General features: G+C 34.9%; 1 protein-coding gene across 1 annotated transcript; it reads left to right on the top strand.

Annotated features, from left to right (window-relative positions):
* The first annotated feature begins 14,994 nt into the window (after positions 1-14,994).
* On the top strand, positions 14,995-20,752 carry LOC129024497 (cerebellar degeneration-related antigen 1). The gene has a single exon (XM_063660656.1). The coding sequence runs from the start codon at positions 19,202-19,204 to the stop codon at positions 19,970-19,972; it is 771 nt and encodes a 256-aa protein (XP_063516726.1). The 5' UTR covers positions 14,995-19,201; the 3' UTR covers positions 19,973-20,752.
* Positions 20,753-23,608: the final 2,856 nt, after the last annotated feature.

Genomic DNA, 23,608 nt, shown 5'->3' with positions numbered 1-23,608 from the left:
AGATCTTTAGGAGGGAAAAATGAAATTGAAAAAGAACACAGTCAAATCAAAAACAAATTCAAGAACTACTTGAATAAATAGTCCACCTAAATGAGAAGGAATCAGAAAATTAATTCTGCTAATATAAGAAAACAAGGTTCTATAACACCCCCAATAGATCATACTGGCTCCTCAGCAATGGATTCAAACCAAGATGAAATCTATGAAATGCCAGATACAGAATTCAGAAGGTTGATTATTAAGATACTCAAGAAGATACCAAAGAAAGATAAAAACCAACATAAATAAAGTAATAAAGTCAGGATATTAATGAAAAATTTTCCAGGGAGGCAGATATCATAAAGAAAAACCGATCAGAACATCTAGAAATAAACAATACACTTAGGAAAATACAAAATGCAGTGGAAAGTTTCAACAATACAATAGAACCAATAGAAGAAAGAATTTCAGAACTTGAAGACAAGCTTTTGAACTAACCCAATCAGACAAAGATAAAGAAAAAAGAATCAAAAGAAATGAACAAAGTCTCCAAGAAATATGAGATTATTTTAAATGGCCAAATCTAAGAATAACTGGTGTTCCTGAGGGAAAAGAGAAGTCTAAAAGTTTGGAAAACATATTTGAGGGAATAATTGAGAAAATTTTCCCTGGTATTGCTAGAGATCTGGATATCCAAATACAAGAAACTCAACAAACTCCTGGAAAATTTATTGCAAAAAGGTTACTAACAAGGTACATGGTCATCAGGCTGTTTAAAGTCAACATGAAGGAAAGAATTTTAACAGTTGTGAAACAAAAACACCAGGTAATCTATTTAAAAAAAAAAAAAAACCTATCAGACTAACAGCAGATTTCTCAACAGGAACCTTACAAGCAAGAAGAGATTAGGGTCCTATCTTTAGTCTCTTTAAACAACATGATTTTCAGCCAAAACTTTTGTATCCAGCAAAACTAAGCTTCATAAATGAAGGAGAGATAAAGTCTTTTTCAGACAAACAAATGCCGAGGGAATTTTCCACTACAAAACCAGCCACTACAAAAAATGTTATAAAGGAGTTATAAATCTTGAAACAAAACTTCAAAATACACCAGCATAGAGCCTCTTTAAAGCATAAATCTTATGGGGCCTATAAAACAATAACACAATAAAAAAAAAACCCACAAGGTATTCAGGCAACAAATAGCATAAGGAATAGAACAGTACTTCACATCTCAATACTAATGCTGAATGTAAATGACCTAAATGCTCCACTTTAAAGATACAGAATAGACGAATCGATAAGAAAAACAACAACCAAATATCTACTATCTTCAAAAGATTCATCTAACACATAAGGACTCGTATAAACTTAAGGTAAAGGGATGAAAAAAGATATTCCACATGAATGGAAACCAAAAATGAGCAGGAATAGCTCTATTCTTACAACAGAAAAAAACAGACTTTAAAGCAACAACAGTAAGACAAAGAAGGTAATTATATAATGATAAAAGGATCAGTCCAACAAGAAGATATGATAATCCTAAATTTATATGCACCTAACACTGGCGCTCCCAGATTTATAAAACAATTTCTACCAGATCTAAGAAATGAGATAGATAGCAACACAGTAATAGTGGGGGGCTTCAATATTCCACTGACAGTACTAGACAGACCATCAAGACAGAAAGTCAACAAAGATACAATGGTCTTAAACTATACCCCAGAAGAAATGGATTTAACAGATATTTACAGCACATTCTACCCAAAAACTGTAGAATACACATTCTTCTCATGAGCACATGGAACATTCTCCAAGATAGACCATATGATAGGCCACAAAACAAGTCTCAATAAATTTAAGAAAATGAAAATCATATCAAGTATCTTCTGTTACCACAGTGGAATAAAACTGGAAATCAACTCCAAAAGGAGTATTCAAAACTACACAAATGTATGGAAATTAAATAATCTGCTCTTGAATGATTTGGGGGTTAACAATGAAATAAAGATGGAAATATAAAAACTCTTTGAAATGAATAATAGTGACACAACTTATCAAAACCTCTAAGGTACAGCCAAAGTGGTGCTAAGAGGAAAATTCATAGCTTTAATTGCCTACATTGAAAAGTTTGAAAGAGCACAAATTGACACTCTAATGTCATACTTTAAGGAACTAGGGAAATAAGAACAAACTAAACCCAAACTGAGAAGAAATAAAGAAATAACAAAGATCAGAGCACAACTAAATGAAATTGAAACAAAAAAAAAAGACTCAAAAATTTAAACGAAATTGATAGACCATTAGCAGGATTAACCAGGAAAAGAGAGAAGATCCAAATAAGCTCAATTAGAAACAAAATGGGAGATATTACAACTGATACCACAGAAATACAAAAGGTAATTCGAGGCTACTATGAACACCTTTACATGCACAAACCAGAAAATCTAGAAGAAATGGATAAATTTCTGGAATTTTACAATCCTCCTACATTAAATCAGGAAGAAACAGAAACCCTTAATAGACCAATAACAAGCAGCAAAATTGAATCAGTAATCTTAAAATGCCAAAAAAAGTCCAGATGGATTCACAGCTGAATTCTCCCAGACGTTCAAAGAAGAAATGGTACCAGTCATACTGAAACTGTTCCAAAAGATAGAGAAAGACAGAATACTTCCTAAATCATTCTATGAAGCCAGTATAACCCTAATACCAAAACCTGGAAAGGACATCACAAAGAAAGAAACTACAAACCAATATCTCTGATGAACATAGATGCAAAACTCCTCCACACAATACTAGCTAACCAAATCCAACAGCACATCAAACAGATAATACATCATGATCAATTGTGCTCCATCCCAGTGATGCAGGGATAGTTTAATATACACAAGCCAATAAATGTGTTATATCACATAAACAGAATTAAAACAAAAATCATATAGTTATTTCAATAGAAGCAGAGAAAGCATTTTATAAAATCCAGCATCCCTTTCTGGAAAAAAAATCTCAACAAAATAGGCATAGAAGAGACTTACCTCAAAGTAATAAGAGAAATCTATGACAAACCCACAGCCAACATCATACTAAATGGAGAAAAGTTAAAAGCATTCCCTCTGAGAATTGGAACAAAACAAGGATGTCCACTTTCACCACTTCTATTCAACATAGTACTGGAAGTTCTAGCTAGAGCAATCAGACAAGAGAGAGAAATAAAGAGCATCCAAATTGGATCAGAGGAAGTCAAACCGTTGCTGTTCACTAATGATATGATCACATACCTAGAAAACCCTAAAGACTCATCCAAAAAGCTCTTAGATCTCATAAATGAATTCAGCAAAGTCTCAGGATACAAAATCAATGTACATAAATTAGTAGCACTGCTATACTCCAATGAGAACCAAGATGAAAATCAAATCAAGAACTCAATCCCTTTTACAACAGCTGAAAAATAATAATTAGGAAAATACTTAACCAAGAAAGTATAAGATCTCTACAAGAAAAACTACAAAACACTGATAAAAGAAACCATAGATGACACAAACAAATGGAACCATATCCCATGCTTATGGATGGGTAGAATCAATATTGTGAAAATGGCAATACTGCCAAAGCAATCTACAGATTCAATGCAATTCCCATAAAAATAGCATCATCATTCTTCACAGAACTAGAAAAACAATCCTAAAATTCATATGGAACAACAACAACAAAAAAGCCCACATAGCCGAAGCAATACTAAGAAAAAAAAATCTGGAGGCATAACATTATGTGACTTCAAGTTATACTACAAGGTTATAGTAACCCAAAAAGCATGGTACTGCTATAAAAATAGGCATGTAGACCAATGGAACAGAATAGAGAACTCAGAAATAAAGCCAAGCACTTACATCCAACTGATCTTCAACAAAGCATACAAAAACATAAATTAGGGAATGGAAACCCTATTCAATAAATGGTGCTGAGAAAACAGGAAACTTATATGTAGAAGACAGAAACTCGATTCCCATCTCTCACCTTGTACAAATATCAACTCAACATGGATCAAAGACTTAAATTTAAGGCCTGAAACTATAAAAATTCTAGAAGATAACATTGGAGAAACTTGTCTGGGTATTGGCTTAGGCAAAAAAATTTATGACTAAGACCCCAAAAGCAAATGCAAAAGAACAAAAGTAAATAAATGGGACATAATTAAACTAAAAAGCTTCAGCACAGCAAAAGAAATAATCAGCAAACAGACAAACCACAGAATGGAAGAAAATATTCACAAACTATGCATCTGACAAAGGACTAGTATCCAGAATCTACAAGGAACTCAAATAAATCAGCCAGAATATAAGAAATAATCCCATCAAAAAGTGGGCAGAGAACATTGATAGGGTTTGGCTCTGTGTCCCCACCCAAGTCCCTTGTTAAATTGTAATCCCGAGTGTTGTGGGAGGGACCTGGTGGGAGACCATTGGATCATGGGGGCAAATTTCACGCTTGCTGTTCTCGTGAAAATGAGTGAGTTCTCATGAAACCTGGTTGTTTGAAAGTCTGTAGCACTTCCTCCTTCATTCTTTCTCTCTCTCCTACTCCACCATGTGAAGATGTCATCAACAGCATATAAGGACAAAAAACAGCATATAAGGACAAAAAACCAAACACCGCATGTTCTCACTCATAGATGGGAATTGAACAATGAGAACACATGGACACAGGAAGGGGAACATCACACTCTGGGGACTGTTGTGGGGTGGGGGGAGGGGGGAGGGATAGCAATGGGAGATATACCTAATGCTAGATGACGAGTTAGTAGGTGCAGTGCACCAGCATGGCACATGTATACATATGTAACTAACCTGCACATTGCGCACATGTACCCTAAAACCTAAAGTATAATAATAATAATAATAATAATAATAATAAATTGCTCCCACTAGTCTATGAAAATTTGAACTTTAAAAAGGTGATTATGATCACCTGGAATCAGTGGTCTATGAAAGGCCAAAAGTCCATGGTAATGCTTAAGAGGACAACATGAAGTAAGCAAGAAACAAGTTTTATGTAATATGTCATTAGATTGGGGCACCAGTACAAACCATTGTAGCTAGATATCAAAATCTACCAAGGGTCAGGGGCTGCGCTGTGGAAAATGCATGTACAATTACGATCCTCACACAAATTTTTATCAGGTCCATCTGAGTCTAGATATTAAGTCAGATCTGCATACTTTCTCAGCTACTGGGAACATGGGGGCAGATATTGCATGGGCACTTGGGTATTCACATTGTTAATGAGGGCAGAACCTTTTTGATGGTGAGAATGAGTCAAAATAAAACCATATATATTGTGCAAGTTCTTTCTGAATGACATAATACCACATATAAAGAGGTGATGATACAACAGTGAGTTTAAATGTGTCAGAATTCCATCCTGTGTGGACATTTGCAGCTACACTTCCCCAGGAATCCTAGGTACTGAAGAGAAGGTTTGTTGAGCAATGAAAAACTCAGACTTTATACCGCCATTCAGGAAAAAAGTATATGCTTTAGCCACCAAAAACTAGAAATGTATGCAATGATATAGTTTGGCTTTGTCCCCACCCAAATCTAACCTTAAATTTTAGCTCCCATAATTCCCACATGTTGTAGGAGGGACCCGGCAGGAGATAATTGAATCATGGGGATGGTTTCCCACATACTGTTCTCGTGATAGTGAGTAAGTCTCACAAGATCTGATGGATTTATAAGGGGAAACCCCTTTTGCTTGGTTCTCATACTTCCATGTAAGACGTGCCTTTTACCTTCTACTATGACTGTGAGGCCTCCTCAGCCACGTGGAACTGTGAGTTCATTAAACCTCTTTTTCTTTACAAATTACCCAGTCTCGAGTATATTTTTATCAGTAGCATGAAAACAGACTAATACAGCAAATTGATACTAGTAGAGTGAGGTGCTGCAGTAAAGATACCCAAAAATGTGGAAGCAAATTTGGAACTGGGTAACACGCAGAAGTTGGAACATTTTCCAGGGCTCAGAAGAAGACAGGAAAATGTGGGAAAGTTTGGAACTTCCTAGAGACTTGTTGAATGGCTTTGACCAAAATGCTGATAATGATATATACAATGAAATCCAGGCTGAGGTGATCTCAGATAGAGATGAGGAACTTGTTGGAAACTGTAGTAAAGGTGACTCTTGCTATGTTTTAGCAAAGAGACTGGCAGCATTTTGCCCCTGCCCTAGAGATTGTGGAACTTTGAACTTGCAGGAGATGATTTAGGGTTTCTGGCAGAATAAATTTCTAAGCAGCAAAGCATTCGGGATGTGACTTGTGTGCTGTTAAGGGCATTCAGTTTTAAAATGGAAACAGAGCATACAAATTCAGAAAATATGCAGCCTGATGGTGCAATAGAAAAGAAAAACCCATTTTCCAGGGAGAAATTCAAGCTGGCTGCAGAAATTTGCATAAGTAACTAGGAGCCAAATGTTAATCACCAAGACAATGGGAAAAATGTCTCCAGGGCATGTGAGAGACCTTTGCAGTAACCCGTCCCATCACAGGCCCAGAGTCCTAGGAGGAAAAAACGGTTTTGTGGGCTGGGTCCAGGGCCCCCTTGCTGTGTGCAGCCTAGGGCCTTGATGTCTGGTGACCCAGCTGCTTTAGCTGTGACTAAAAAAGGCCAAGGTACAGCTCGGGCTGTGGCTGCAGAGGGTGCCAGCCCAAAGCCTTGGCAGCTTCCACATGGTGTTAAGCCTGCAGGTGCCCAGAAGTCAAGAATTGAGGTCTGGGAACCTCCGTCTAGATTTCAGAGGATATATGGAAACTCCTGGATGTCCAGGCAGAAGTTTGCTGCAGGGGCAAGGCCCTCATGGAAAACTTCTGCTAGGGCAATGGGGAAGGAAAATGTGGGGTTCAAGCCCCCACTGAGTCCCCCATGGGGCACTGCCTAGTGAAGCTGTGAGAAGAGGGCCACCGTCCTCCAGACTCCAGAATGGTAGATCCACCAACAGCTTTCACTGTGTGCCTGGAAAAGCTGCAGACACTCAATACCAGCCTGTGAAAGCAGCCAGAAGGGAGGCTGTACCGGGCAAAGCCACAGGAGTAGAGCTATACAAGACCATGAAAACCCACCTCTTACATCAGTGTGACCTGGATGTGAGACATAGAATCAAAGGAGATCATTCTGGAGCTTTAGGATTTGACTGCCCCACTTGATTTCAGATTTGCATGGGGCCTTTAGCCCCTTCGTTTTGGCTCATTTCTCCCATTCGGAATGGGTGTATTTATCCAATGCCTGTACCCCCATTGTATCTAGGAAGTAACTAACTTGCTTCTGATTTTACAGGCTCATCGGCAGAAGGGACTTGACTTGTATGGGATGAGACTTTGGACTGTGGACTTTTGAGTTAATGCTGAAATGATTTAAGACTATGGGGGACTGTTGGGAAGGCATGATTTGTTTTGAAATGTGTGGACATGAGATTTGGGTAGAGGGCAGGGGCAGAATGATATGGTTTGGTTTCCCCACCCAGATACAATCTTGAATTGTAGCTCCCTTAATTCCCATGTGTTGTAGGAAGGACCCTTTGGGAGATAATTGAATCATGAGGGTGGTTCCCCCATACTGTGCTTGTAGTAGTGAACAAGTCTCATGAGATCTGATGGTTTTATAAGGACAAACCCCTTTCACTTGGCTCTCATTCTCTCTTGCCACCACCACGTAAGAAGTGCCTTTTGCCTTCCACCATGATTGTGAGGCCTCCCCAGCTACGTGGAACTGTGAGACCATTAAACCTTTCTTTCTTTATAAATTACCCAGTCTTGGGTATGTCTTTATCAGCAGTGTTAAAATGGGCTAATATATGCAATAAGGGAGACGACTTAGTGCTCACAGTGGTCACAAGGAAAACATATTGTCTCAATAATTACTGTTAATGTGGCTATGAAATTAAGAAAACTAAGTAAATTTTTAAAACTAAGAAAATTAAGTAAAGGTCCTAAAATAAAAATGCATAGTGTAAACAAACAAAATTATTTTAAAATCTAGAAAAAGGTCAGTGATTCAGCAAGAATTCAGCTTTTTTGTTCCAAAAGAGCTCCACCTCATGAGGATGGTATTGCTTGCAGCTGTTCTCTCTGTTAGGAACTTTGCAGGCAGAGTCATCTGGAGGAGGTGGTAGGGGAAGAAGTGAAAATATTGAAAATACAAAGTATGCTAAAGACCTCATCTTGTTGGGTAGAAGCATCATAGAAAGCTGATTAATTCGTGATACCAGTAAGAAAATGTACATTTTTTCAGTGCCTACAGTTCTTGGGCCCCATTCCTAGTTTCATTCCAGGACAGGAAGGGCCACACTGACTGAAATGAAAGCGAAGGCCCTGTTGGAATCTCAGTCCTGGAGAAACTGATAGAAACTTCCAGAGGAGCTCAAGATCATGAAGTAAATGCTAGCACGGTCAAACCAACTCTCAAAGAAGTGAAAGATTGACTTTCCTCTGGTAGGGGGGATTCAAAAAGTGCATAAACTGGGGAAAATATTTAAATTGAGGTGATGGTGACCAACACTGCTACTAAGGTAGAAGCGTAGGGAAATTCTGGTTTGGGGTGAAGGGTTAATATCAATCTCAAAGTTATTAGTTTGGTGAAAAAGTAATTGTGATTTTTGCCATTTCTTTTAATAGCAAAAACCACAATTAAATTACTTTTGCACCAACCTAATAAATAATTTTAAGATATGGTCAAAATGTCTCTTTTCAATCAAAATCAAATGTTTGAAGGTTTCAGGGTCAAAAATAAAGTTTGTTCCCACAGTTTTGTAACCAGACTATTTCTCCTTCCTGGAGATGTAGGTGTTCCCTGATGGAAAACTATTGGAACCAGAATAACAAATCTTCTGAGAGAGGTATGGTTGGGTAGGACTCTGAGAAAACAGAAGAAGTTTAGAAAAAAATAAATGAAACTAAAGGAGGGAACAGATACTGATGTATGTGGTAGTGAGAAAACCAGTCTGACGAGTAGATGACCCATGGGCAAGTAGAGAACAAAGATGATTATGTAGGGAAGGTCATGGGCACTTGGAGAGCACATGTGGATGTTTAGATTTAATGATGAAACTTGAATTGTATGTTTTTGAGTGATATGAAAAAATGATATTTAAAGAGATTAATCTGGTAGCAATAAACAGGATGGGCAGTAGTGAGAGACTGAGAGATTTGTGGAAGGACCTAAAATTTGGATGATGATAGCCCAAGCAAGGGGAATGAGATTGGTGACAAAGGAAGAAATACTAGACACATTAAAAAGCAGATGTTTCTTTCCTCTTTTTTTATTACAAAAATATTACATACTTCAAAAGTTCCAATTGAACAAAAGCATATAAAGTAAAAAATAAATATGTATGTATATATGTACCTATTTGAGCATAATCACTATTAGAAGTGATATTTTGAACTTCTAAACCAGCATAGGAAAAAGTACATATACTTTGACAAATCTATCAAGACTTTAAAAAGACAGAAAAATTAATGAATATTACCAAATTATAATAAATATGAAAGGTTTAATTGTGAAATATTAAGGCAGACATTGTGAGGTCAAGTAAAAAAACTCATCACATGCTGTTTTGAAAAGATATACCCAAACCAAAACAACAGAGAAAAGCTGAAAATACTGGTATGAATATAGCAGGCAAATGGTAACAAAAATAAAGTAGAGGTAGCATGGAAGAGTCAAAACAAAAATCATTAAATGAATCAAGGAAGGTATCATTTTGAATTAATATACATTGTGAACTAATACAATCCAATAAGATAATCATAAAACAATACTCTGAAAAGCAATTTCAAATGTCAAGCCAAAAAAGTTAGAAATAGGAGACTGTAACAAAACCATGAAGTGAGACATTTTATATATTTTTATTAGAAAATTTAGATAAATCAGACAAAAATAGAAAATTTGAATAACAATGAACTAATTTGACTTAATTTGTAGAAGCATGATATAATATTTACCCCAACAAAAAATATATATTTTCTCCAATTGTTCATGGAATATTTATAAAAAATTTATTTCATATAGAATACAAAGAAAATATTCCAAGAGGTATAACTCATGCAAGAAACATTCTCCATCCATGAGATAGTGTAAGTAGTAATTAAGGGAAAAAGGGATAGGAAGCAAAACATCAACTAAAACCTAAGCACACTGAAATATATACACTTCTAAATAACTCTTGGATTAAACAGGAAAACAAAGCTTTAAATATGAGGTGACAAACAAACAAACAAAAAAACATGAAAATGCTGAAAACTATGGGATACAATCAAACATGTATTTAGAGGAAATTTTCTAACTTAAATGCACAAAACAGAAAAGAAAGAATTAAAAGTAAACTAGGCCTTACCTAGAGAATCTAGAAAGAGATCAAACAGAACTAAAGAATGTAAAAAGAAGGAATTTACAAAAGCAGAAAGTGATATTTGAAAACACTTATAGATAACTGAAAATAAAATATACAAATCTAAGGAAAGTCCTACCAGAGAAAATAAAAAAGCATATAGCCACATATATGCAAATTAAGGCACATTAAGAAATATTATGTGTAATTTCCAATCAATACATTTGAAAATCCAGATGAAATGGACAGTTTTGACAAAATTGCCTCCAGAAGAGGAGAAAATGTTGGATAAAATAATCATACAAGAAATGGAAAGATTTAAATTTCTAGGTCCCAAGCATGTACTAGGACAAAACAGTTATATTGGTGAGTGTTACCAATCGTTTAAGGAACAGCTTGTGTCTAAGTTATTTACATTGTGGAAAAAGAAAAATCTTTATTCACAAAAATATCATAATCCTAATATCAAATCAGGAAAGGGGTATCGCAGAAAGGAAAACAATAAATAAGAGGTTCCCAACAAGTGTACCTTGGCACACTGGTGTCCTGCGAATGGGTTGTATGTGTACTGTAATCTTTATCTCCTAAGACGTTGGGTCAACCAGGCAGATCCTGTGAAGCCAAGTTGCCTTTGCCCTGAGCAGTCTTGTCTATTTACCCCAGGGTGCCATGATGTGAAAGAGGTAATAGGGCACTTCTATAGGCATTTGATAATATAGAGTTTTATATCCTAAATAAAATAATGACATACCAAAACACCACTACCAAATCAGTTTTATTCCAGGAATCTAAGAATAGCTCAACATTATGTAATTAACTACATTAATGGATTAAAGAGAATAACCATATCATCACCTTGATATCAGCTTGTCAGATGCCAGAAAAGGCATCTTGATAACATTCTGTATCTATCCCTGATAAAATTATGAGTCAATCAAGAACAGAAGGGCATTTCCACAACTTGAAAAGGGGCATTTATCAGAAACAATGGCAATTATAATATTTAAACAATGAGGCATTTCTATTAGAGCCAAAAACAGAAGGTTGCCTGCTCTTTATTAATCAACATCAATCTGCATTGTCCTGGAAGTTATAAAGTCTTTACCAATGTGCTAAAAGAAAAAAAAAATAGATACAAACATTAGCAAGGAAAAGACAAATGTTTTGTTTTTTACAAATGGCATGATTGTGTATCTAAGAAATCAAGATAATCAAATGAAAATAAAAACTACTGTTAGAGCTAGGAATAGAGTTCAATATGATACCTGGATACAAGATAAATATTAAATAGCTTTTCTATGCACTAATGATAATGAATTTTTAAAATGCAATATCATTCATGTAAGAGAAATTAAAACTATAAACTAACAAATAAGCCTAACAATTCTTTTAATATCTAAATGGAGACTACAGTAAACTTAAATAAATTGAGACAGATCCCTTGTTACTAGATGCAAAACCCACTATCATAAAGATGGCAGTTCTTGACACGTTACTCAAAAGGTCTGAAGCATTTCCGAGGGATTAATTTTTTATGGGCATTGATGAGTTAATTTTAAAATTAATCTGGAAAAATGGGATGCACAAGAATAGCGAAAAATTCTGAAAAAAATAATAATGTAGGGGAAGCAGTCCCATCATATGTCAAAACATAATGCTACAGTAATTAAAGCAGTGAGGTACTAGCTCAGTACTAGAGAAATATTATCAGTTGAACAGAAAAGAAACATAAAAAAATACCCATATAGTTCATGATAAAAAGAGAATTCCAAATCAGTATGGAAATAATTCAATTGAATAAGTAAGTTGAAAAAACTGACTCTCTCTTCTGAAAAAAAATAAGCTTAGATTCCTACTTTGTACCATAGAAACACTTATAAAAGAAAAGCCAATTCTACATAGAGTACTAAGCAATAAGAATGTACAAAATATTGGAAGAACCAGGCACACTGGCCCACACCTGTAGTCCCAGCTACTCGGGAGGCTGAGGCAAGAAGATCTCTTTGGCCCAAGAGTTCAAGACCAGTGTGGACAACACAGAAAGACCATATCTCCAAAAATATATTTTTTGATTAGAAGAATATATAGGAGAATACTTTTATAATCTTGGGAGTGCAGAAGCCTATCTAAATACGAAACAAAAACAAGAAACTATAAAAGATTAAAATGTTTGTCTATTTACATAATTAAATCTTCTTTATGGTAAATAGCACCACAAATAAATTTAAAAGACAAATGATAAACATTTGCAATATACACCAGACAAAAGGATATCAGCTCCAATATCCAGAGATCTACAAATTAATAATAAAAAAAATGACACAACAAAAGAATAGGTAAAGGATACAAACAAGCAATTTCTTACAGAAGAAATAAAAATAGCTAGTAAATGTATGAAAAGTTGTTTAACTTTACAAATTATTAGAGAAAAATAATTTAAAGGAATGAGATTAGATTTTCCATCCAAAATATTGACAAAAGTCAAAAATAATAGCATTCAGCACGCCAGGAGGGCAATTTAGCTCAAACATGTTGATCCAGAAATTTTATTTCTCAGGTACTAGCTCTTTAAAATCCTTGTAAAAGTGCAAAAAATTGTAAAGATGCTTTATATATCATTATCTATATTAGCAACAAACTGTTAACAACCAAAAGATCATGTGGAAAGAACTGAATAAATAATAGATTGTAAAGATGCTTTATATGGCATTATCTATAATAGCAAAAAACTGTTAACAACCTAAAGATCTAATGTGGAAAGAATTGAATAAATAATACAGTACACCCCACTCTGAAATTTCCTGTAGCTGTTTTATAAAATGACTTTCTACAGAGCAGGAAAAAAAGCAAGTTGTAGAATATATGTATAGGATGTTAATTTAATGTTAATAATAATATTATTCTATTATAACATTTAATGTTAATAATAACATATCAACACTTTTCACTCCCTGTTACGTATTTTCATTGTCTAAAACACATGAGAATACATTCAAGTAAATAAAAAAAGTATGAGGAAGGTAACAAAACAAAGAGTCATGGCTATCTCTGGGAGATAGGATTAGGAGAAGGATATTTTCACTTTTTACTCTATACACTACTGCTTTTTTTTACTTTTTACTATAAACATATATTACTTTTATAACAAAAAATAAGCCCACCCTATAAAACACACACACACACATATACACACATATATGCGTATATATACACACATATACACACATATATGTGTGTATATACACATATATACACATATATACACATATGTGTGTATATACACATATATACACATATGTGTGTATATACACATATATACACATATGTGTGTATATACACATATATACACATATGTGTGTATATACACATATATACACATATGTGTGTATATACACATATATACACATATGTGTGTACACATATACACACATATATACACATATGTGTGTGTACACATATATACACACATATACACATGTGTGTGTACACATATATACACACATATACACATGTGTGTATACACATATATACACATATATACACATATGTGTGTATACACATATATACACATATGTGTGTATACACATATATACACATATGTGTGTATACACATATATACACATATGTGTGTATACACATATATACACACATATATACACATGTGTGTATACACATATATACACACATATATGTATGTGTGTATATATATACACATATATGTATATATGGAGTACACATATATGGAATAGACATACATATATGTGTATATATGGAATAGACACACATACATATATGTGTATATATGGAATAGACACACATACATATATGTGTATATATGGAATAGACACACATACATATATGTGTATATATGGAATAGACACACATATATGTGTATATATGGAATAGACATACATATGTGTATATATGGAATAGACACACGTGTGTATATGGAATATACATATATACACATATGTGTATATATGGAATATACATATGTACATGTGTATATATGGAATATACATATATATGTGTATATATGGAATATACATATATATGTGTATATATGGAATATACATATATATGTGTATATATGGAATATACATATATGTGTATATATGGAATATACATATATATGGAATATACATATATATGTGTATATATGGAATATACATATATACGTGTATGTGTGTATATATGGAATATACATATATACGTGTATGTGTGTATATATGGAATATACATATATACGTGTATGTGTGTATATATGGAATATACATATATACGTGTATGTGTGTATATATGGAATATACATATATACGTGTATGTGTGTATATATGGAATATACATATATACGTGTATGTGTGTATATATGGAATATACATATATACGTGTATGTGTGTATATATGGAATATACATATATACGTGTATGTGTGTATATATGGAAACAGAAAAAAAGTGATTTGAAATCTGACTACACAGAAGCAACTATTGTTAACATATCAACACTTTTCACTCCCTGTTATGTATTTTCAACATATTTTGGATCATGCGCTATGTAATTTTGAGCTTGTTTTTCAATAAATATAATATTGTATTTTCCTATATCAATAAAACACATTAACATAAAGTTTAAATATATTTTAATTTTGAAAATAACACATGTTCAAAATAGAACGTTTCGAGAACAAAGAACCAAAAGAGAATAAAAATCCCATGTAGTCTTACTACCCACAGATAAGTTACTTTAAAAAATAATGAAAGACAAATGTACAGAAAGGGATTAATAATCCTTAGATTGTGCACAGTGTCTCACTGATTCATGCAAGGCCCTCTTTTATTTTTACTCATTAACTTGCCTTTTTATTTAATGTTAATAATAATCATAAAATTATTAAATAATCAATAATGGGATTTCAATTACATAATGACACCAACCACTACCCAACACACGAGTACTAGGATATTAACCATAATATGAATTCATGTACATTGTCCTCCCATATTCTGACCCTCTTTCCTCAACCCCAGTGACCATTATCTTCAATTTTTAAATTTTTTTTGCTTTTTAATAAATTATTTGTATGCTATGTGTATGTAGCCCTAAATAATATAGTGCTTAGTTTTACTTGTTTTTGAATAATATAAAAAGGATATCCTACTATATGTAGTCTTTTGAGACTTGATATCTTAATATTCTAGAAGTAAAATCTACCCATATTGTTATGTGTAGCTGTAGAACATTCATATCATGACTATATAATATTTTATGTGAAATATACCATGATTTATCCATTTTCTTTTTGGGACTTTTACTACTAACATTTTAGTGTATATCTTCTAGTTACTTTCCTGAAGGTATTTAGTTTTCCTTCTACGAAACATGAATATTATACATATTTTTTGTGACCTATTTCTCTCACTGATGGTACCTTATGAACATATTCCCATTTTGGTAAATATTCTTCCATGGTATAAATTTAAATGACCGCACAGTATTCCATTAGATAGTTACAATATAATTTTCTAACCACCCCAAGTGTTAGACACATGATTGCTTGTAATTTTTTTGCTGTGATAAACATTATGATGCACATGGTCTTGTTTGGCTCAGCAACTCTCCTTTTAGAAATTTATCCTAAATAATATCCAAACACATCTGCACACAAATATGTACAGGAACACCACATAGAATGACACAGTTTGTGTTCTTCACACCTGACATAAAGTATGTGCTGATCACAGAAGTTTTTATAATACAAGAAAATTGGAAGGAACTTAATGCTCACCAATAGGACATGGAGTAAGTAAATTATATATTAAAATTATTACATAGCTGCACAGTTACTGGCATAGAAAGTTGTTCACAATTTATGGTTAAGTGTAAGAAAGAAATAGGTTAAATTGCAGTATGATTACATTTTGTACAAGAAAATATGCTAGTAAAAGTGTCTAGAAGAGCATACATGAAAATCCTTACAGTGATTATCTCTGGATACTGAAATTATTTGAGAATTTGTTTTTTTTCACTTTGCTAACATATATTTTGAAGTGTTTCCAACAGTAAAACTTGATTCCATGTACAAGAAAAAAGATGAATAAATAATAGTTTTGTGCACAATTGTTTAAATATTTTTCCTGAATAGAAAATACCTGTACATTGTAAGAACTTAAAAATAAAAGAATATATAGAAGAAAATAAAATCATACATAATCCAACTCATCCAGTAATAATTAGTTTACAGTCCCCAATACGTTTACTTCTAGTCATTTGTCACTGATTATATATTTTAAAATAGTTGCCATCACACTTTATGTAACCTTGTATGCTGATTTTTCACTTAACTTACAAAATGAATATGCCATAGCATTTTAATGAAAGAATATTCCATCATAGGTACATGGCACATTTACTTAATCATTCTTTTAATGTTAGACTAAGGTTTTTCTGTTTTTCACTATACCATATAACTATGTGAGGAGTATCTTTGTGCGTGAATTATCCACACTTTAGATAATTTCCTTGGACAGATTCCTTGAAGTGGAATATACTAAACCAAAAAGTACATTTTTATATCCCTTGATATAAATTTTCAAATAGTACTTCATATATATTTTAAGGCAAAATGAGTAGCAGGGAAAATAAAGAGGTCAAAACAGCTGGGTCCCATGACTATTGTTAGCACTCAGATTAGTAAAACTGATATACAAAAAATCTGATTTAAGTCACAAAGCTATATTGTGAGAACCAAATGAGAATATAGATTCTTCAGAGTCACAATAAATATTACTTCTTTAGGAATGCTTTCCTTGATTTTCCAGACTCTCAGTTACTTTTTCTTCATGGCCTTAACAATTGAGAAGTAATTTTCCAATTATCTGTATGTTGTTTCCCACAGACGATTTTAAGCTTTATCAAAACATGCCTGGCATATAGTTAGCGCTCAATAAATATTTGTTGAATGAATGAATGAATGAGGTGACAGCACTTTGTAAAGTATAAATCATTAGACATTCAGAAGGTATTTCTATTTTAATTGGCATTATTATTGTTCCTTTTTGTTATCATAGAGACGATTTTAAATCTTTAGAGAGTCCCTGCCTAACTGTAAAAATTTAATTATGTGCTTTTCGTGCTTTTCATGCCAGCCAGAAGCATGGGTAGCAACATTGCTGAAGGCACCTGGTGGGAGCTGAGACTTAGAGAACCAACTACTTGGTTCTCTAGATCAGCATGCTGGGATTTAAGGAGTTGTAGCTACCATTAGTCGGATACAAGGCAGTGGCCAGGAACCCAGGAGGTTGTGATATTTGAAGCAGGTAGATGCTGGAGGTTAGAAACAAAGTAATGGTAAGTGCTCCACATAGTAAGGTGCAAACTGGACAAAAGTCAGTAATAAGGGATTCAAATAGACAGAAGAGTTAAATTCCAAGCACCAGTACTTGAAGCATGGAGCTATGAATATGATTCTGAAGCAAAGGGTAATTGAACTCAGTGCTTCCTTATATTCTTCTTGCCAAAACTGAAAATGGTATCAGAAAGTGTTTGCACCTACTTCCATATACAGGACCAAGGGAATGTAGTAACTGGTTGGGGAATAAAAGCTGTGCATACAAACAGACTCTGGCAGTGACAGGATCAAGCGAGACCATTTGTATATGGGATTGTATAATATTCTACACAAAATGTGGAAGCAATCAACCTTTGGATCACATCATTCTATCATGATTTTAAACAGCAGATATTATGGCATAGTGGTTACAATCATGGACTCTCACAACAGGCTAACCGGGTTTAAATCCGGCTCCATTATTTAGTAGTTGTGTCCTGTGGACAAAATTTACTTCACCTCTGTGTGCCAGTTTCCTCATCTGTAAAATAGGGATAATGATGGTACCTAACTTCAATGGGTTGTTGTGAAGATTAAATGGATTAAATGAGTTAATGCATGTAAGGATCTGAGAACAGTGCCTGGATGTAGCAAATGCTATGTTAAGTGTTGTTGTTGTTGTTATTATTATTATTATATTATTCTTTGGTCATGTAAGACCAATGATAAAAATTAATATCATTTAAAATGGACAAATAATACTCTACATGTTAACTTTACCTAAAATACCAGTCTTAAACAGGAATTTTTCTCATTAAATAAAAATTTCACTTAGACCTAAACATAGTCAACTGTATAAAAACCATAAGCACTAGTGAAGTAGTAAAGTTTATTGCAGCAGTCCTATCTGTTTATTCTGCAGAAGTTTTATTATGGACATTATTTTTAAAAGTTGTAGAGATTAAACACACATTTCCTAATAGTAAAAAACACAAACTGCAGTACTGTTGGTTCATAAGATCTGGTCTATAAGGAGGAATGTCCCATTAAATGTTTCTGAAGCTAATTCAACTAGAAGCAGAAATAGTTGAGTTGGAAGATTTTTCTGTAGAGTGATTTTAACATGGGAAGGCTCAGACAGGGGAAGCCTAGATTTGAAAAGGCCTGGACCTGGGGAAAGGTTGGAAGATCTGGACTACAGAACATGTTAGAATACCTGGATATTGCAGACACTGGAAGACCTGAATGTCAGAAGATCAGCACACTGGAGACGCTGGAAGACTTGGATATTGAGCCAGTTGATGGAAGACTGGGTAGTTGTTGGAAGACAGGAAGATGCTAGAAGACACAGAGATGCTGGAAGACATGGAGATGTTGGAAGACGAGCAGATGCTGGAAGCCCTGGAGATGCTGGAAGACCTGGAGATATAGGAAGACATGGATTTGTTGGAAGACGTAGCTTAGTTGGAAGACATATATTTTCTGGAAGACGTGGATTTTCTGGAAGACATGGCTTGGTTGGAAGACATGGATTTTCTGGAAGACGTACCTTTGTTGGAAGACATACCTTTGTTGGAAGACGTACCTTTGTTGGAAGACGTACCTTTGTTGGAAGACACAAGTAGGCTGGAAGACATTAATTTGATGGAAGACATGGCTTTGTTGGAAGACGTGGATTTGCTGGAAGACACGGATTTCCCAGAAGACCTGGATTTTTCGGAAGCTATGGATTTGAGGGAAGACAAGGATTTTCTGGAAGACGTGGACAGTCTGGAAGACATGGCTTTGTTGGAAGACGTGGATTTGCTGGAAGACATGGATTTCCTGGAAGACCTGGATTTTTTGGAAGCTATAGATTTGAGGGAAGACAAGGATTTTCTGGAAGACGTGGATAGTCTGGAAGACCTGGAGGCCATTGGAAGATGTGGATTTTCTGGAAGACATGGCTTTTTTGGAAGACGTAGATTTTCAGGAAGACCCAAATTATCCGGAAGACCTGGATTGTTGGGAAGACGTGGATTTTCTGGAAGACTGGGAGGTTACGGGAAGACATGGATTTTCTGGAAGACGTGGATCTTCAGGAAGACATATATTGGCTGGAAGACCTGGATTTTTTCCGGAAGATGTGGATTGACTGGAAGACCTGGATTTGGTGGAAGACATAGATTTTTCTGGAAGACACTGACTGACTGGAAGACCTGGATTTCTTTCTGGAAGACACTGATTGACTGGAAGACCTGGATTTCTTTCTGGAAGACACTGATTGACGGGAAGATCTAGATTTTTCTGGAAGAACTAGATTTACTGGAAGACTTGGATTTGGTGGAAGACACAGATTTTTCTGGAAGACATGGATTAGCTGGAAGATCTGTATTTGATGGAAGACCTTTAAATTATTGGAAGACATGGATTTTCTGGAAGACGTGGATTTTCCTGGAAGATCTGGATTTGGTGGAAGACCTATAATTGCTGGAAGACTGGATTTGCTGGAAGACTTGATTTACTGGAAGACTTGGAGCTTCTTGGAAGACATGGATTGTCCGGAAGACATGGATTGTCTGGAAGATGTGGATTTTCTGGAAGCTCAGGATTATCTGGAAGACCTTGAGATTACTGGAAGACTTGAAGTCGCTGGAAGACCCGGAGTTGTTGGAAGACCTTGACACTGGCGCCATCGGAAACCCTGGACATTGGAAACATTGTAAGCACAGGATATTGGAGACATTGCAAGCCTTGGATTTTGAAGACATTGGTTACTATGGACATTGATATTTCTGGAGGCCCTGAACATTGGGATATTGAATATTGGAAGTCATAGACACTGAAATCTCTGGAAATTAGAGATATTGTAAGTCCTGTACCTTGGAACTCCTAAATACTGGCAGATATAAACAACAGCATATGTAGACATTTATAAATCCTAAAATGAGAAGCCCTGGATATTGGGAGACATTGGTAAGCATGGATATTGACATATTTATGTCAAAAGACAGTTTGGAAGAATTAAATTTTAAAGATGCTGGATGTCAAGAATACTGGCAGCCTGGACAATATGAGACCAGGATATTAAGAGGTCTATTCATTCAGACATTGAGGATATTGATATACCTGAAAGTTCTTGCAGGTATTTAAAGACTTGGGCATTGGAGGAATTGGCAATAAAAATACACTGTAAAACTAGAATGTAGGAGACATTTAAAAATGTAAAAACTGAATGATGTAAGTGCTGGAAGACATTGAAGAATCTAGACTTAAATACTATGAAATACATAGCCTCTAGAAGACCTGTATATAGGAGACATTGGAGGATTAGGACCATGGAAGACTTGTAATTTAGAACTCTGGATCCTGAAAGACAAGACCTGGACTTTGAAGATGGGTTGCTGGAGATATTAGAAGACCTAAATTTTTAATGACTTGAATACTGGGAAGTTTAGAAAACAAGGGCATTGGAGATGCTGCAGGACAGGGACTGGAACGCACAGATGTTATAATATTGGGAAGATCTGGTAATTAAAGATGTTGGAAGCTGTGGAGCTTAGAAGACTTGAGTTAGAGAAACTGAAGAACAGAAAGGCTTAATCTTAATGGTATCGGAAAGTCATGCTGAAAGATAGTAGCAATATTCAAAGAGTTGTGTATTAGGGCCTAGATATTAAATTAAAAGACATCATGAGACTACTCTTGTAGTCTTTAATACTATTTCATCTCTTCTGCTAAAAAGCAAAACACAAGGAAATAGCATTCTAGGAAGGTGAGAAAGAGAAGGCAGGGAAATTCAAGAAAAAGCAAATAGTTTGAATGGGTTGGAAGCTATCTTCACAGTCTCAATGAACTGGCCTTATTGGTTAACAAGATGGGAATGGGAAATTATCAAAGAATAAGCAGTATCTAGGTCGAGAGAACTGCTTGGCTTTAGATCAGGGATCAACAAACATTTTCTGTAAAGGTTCAGAAGTAAATATTTAAGGCTTTACAGGTTACATTGTCTCTGTTGCAACTACTCAACTCTCCCATTGTAGTACAGTCACGGACAGTAAGTAAATGAATGGGGATGGCTGTGCTGCATTAAAACTTTACTTAAAAAAAAAAAATGGTTGGGCTGCATTTGGCCCAAGGACCTTAGTTTGCTATGCCCTGCTCTAATGCCAAATCAAGGATATGGTAAAGTTAAGTACATTCCAGGCTAGCATTCACATATGAGAACAAGCAGAGAACAAGAGAACTTGTTCTCACATAGAGAACAAGCAGAGAAAATTGAAGCCGAATGGTAAATAACAATATCATGTGCTGTAATGATAGGAGATGAAACTGGCAAGAACCTAAGAATTTAGATCTCTAGGCAATTGTTTGGACAATTGCCCAAACAGGGAGCCTTGTATTCAGAGCCAAAATTAAATGGGTTGCATTCAGGGGCCCAACCAACAGGGCTGAGGATCGATGAGGATGTCCTAATTTAATTAAATAGGCTGGAAGCTTAAGTAAATTAGAGAAGAAACCCACACCTACAGACTGGACATATATGGAGGGGAACAGGAAGAAGATTATAGCTTGGTAGGCTCTTCTCAGGCACCCTGGCTTCAGGTAATACATGTAATTTCTTAAGTGACAAAGACCTTAAGTGACAAGCTTCAGGGATTAGACTTGAGCTATGTGCTGAAGGCCCTTAGTACTTAGATAAGGCTGAGGAAGTCAGGAACTATCACATATATTACATGAAAGAGAACACTGGCATATAAAACTGGGAAAGTACACTGGAACTAGGCCACGCATGATTTAAAGATCAAGTAGTGGAATATATAGACAATGGGTGGTTATTAAACGTCTATGAACAAGGAGGTATTGGAATCAGAACTGTACATAAGGAAAGCCAGTTGAGCAGCAAGGTGCTGAATAGCAAAGACTGCTAGATATATACAGTAGAACACCTAATACTCCAAGCTAAAACACTGAAAGGGTTGGGATGTGAGGCTAATACAGTTATGCAGGTAAGTGGTAGTGGGGGCTAGAATTAAGGCAGTGACGTTTCTGTCACTCAACAGACACAGCATCAGTTATGATGAATACTTAGGATTCTGAATAACACTATTTTAAACTTCTTGAATGCCATCATAGAATACATGAAATTCAAAGAAGTTCAGAAGCCAGCTGTGAGGAATTTTCCTTGCCTAGTAAGATTATGTAGACTTACACAAATTCTCTCAAAAGGCAGTTGAGCTAATATTTTGGTGGTCAAGCAAAGCAGGTCCTATTTAGCTTTATCTTTACCCCTATATCACAGTTAACTAATTTTCTTTAAAGTGGAAACAAGTGGATGGATTATTTTCTAGAGAATAAGAACACATCCATGTCCAAAACTGAGATTACCTCTAGTCACTACACAAATAAATGTCACGTAATGATAACCACATTATAGCATAAAGAATCACTGCAGATCAGGAAATTATTGTTTCATGTATCCCTCATCAGCAAACAAAAAGAAATACTAAAACTCATTTTTAAACTTCCTTCTCTCATCTTAAAACCATCATGCATACCTTAATTTGAGGGAAATTTAGTATCAAAATGTGAAAATTTTGCAAAGATAGGCGCAAACTCTCATATTCTGGTTGCATAATACTTATTCATGTTATAATAATAATAATAATCACAACAATTTATTGAGCGCTTACTATGTGCCAGGCACTGTACTAAGCATTTCATATAATCTTATAGCAATCCTAGAATGCAGGTATTTTGACCTCATTTTACAGATCAGAAACTGAAGTCTGGAATGGTTAAGAAATATGCCCACAGTCACACAGCTGGTAATTGGTAGGGGCAGGATTTGAAAGCAGATCCATGTGATTACAAAACCTTGCCTCCGTGCTGATTCTCCACAACCCAATAACCCAGGGGTTGTACTGCCAGGACTAA

Source organism: Pongo pygmaeus, chromosome X (genome assembly GCF_028885625.2).
Source record: "Pongo pygmaeus isolate AG05252 chromosome X, NHGRI_mPonPyg2-v2.0_pri, whole genome shotgun sequence".
Lineage (NCBI taxonomy): Eukaryota > Metazoa > Chordata > Mammalia > Primates > Hominidae > Pongo > Pongo pygmaeus.
The sequence above is the reverse complement of the archived record's forward strand: the minus strand, read 5'-3'. Positions and strand labels throughout refer to the sequence as shown.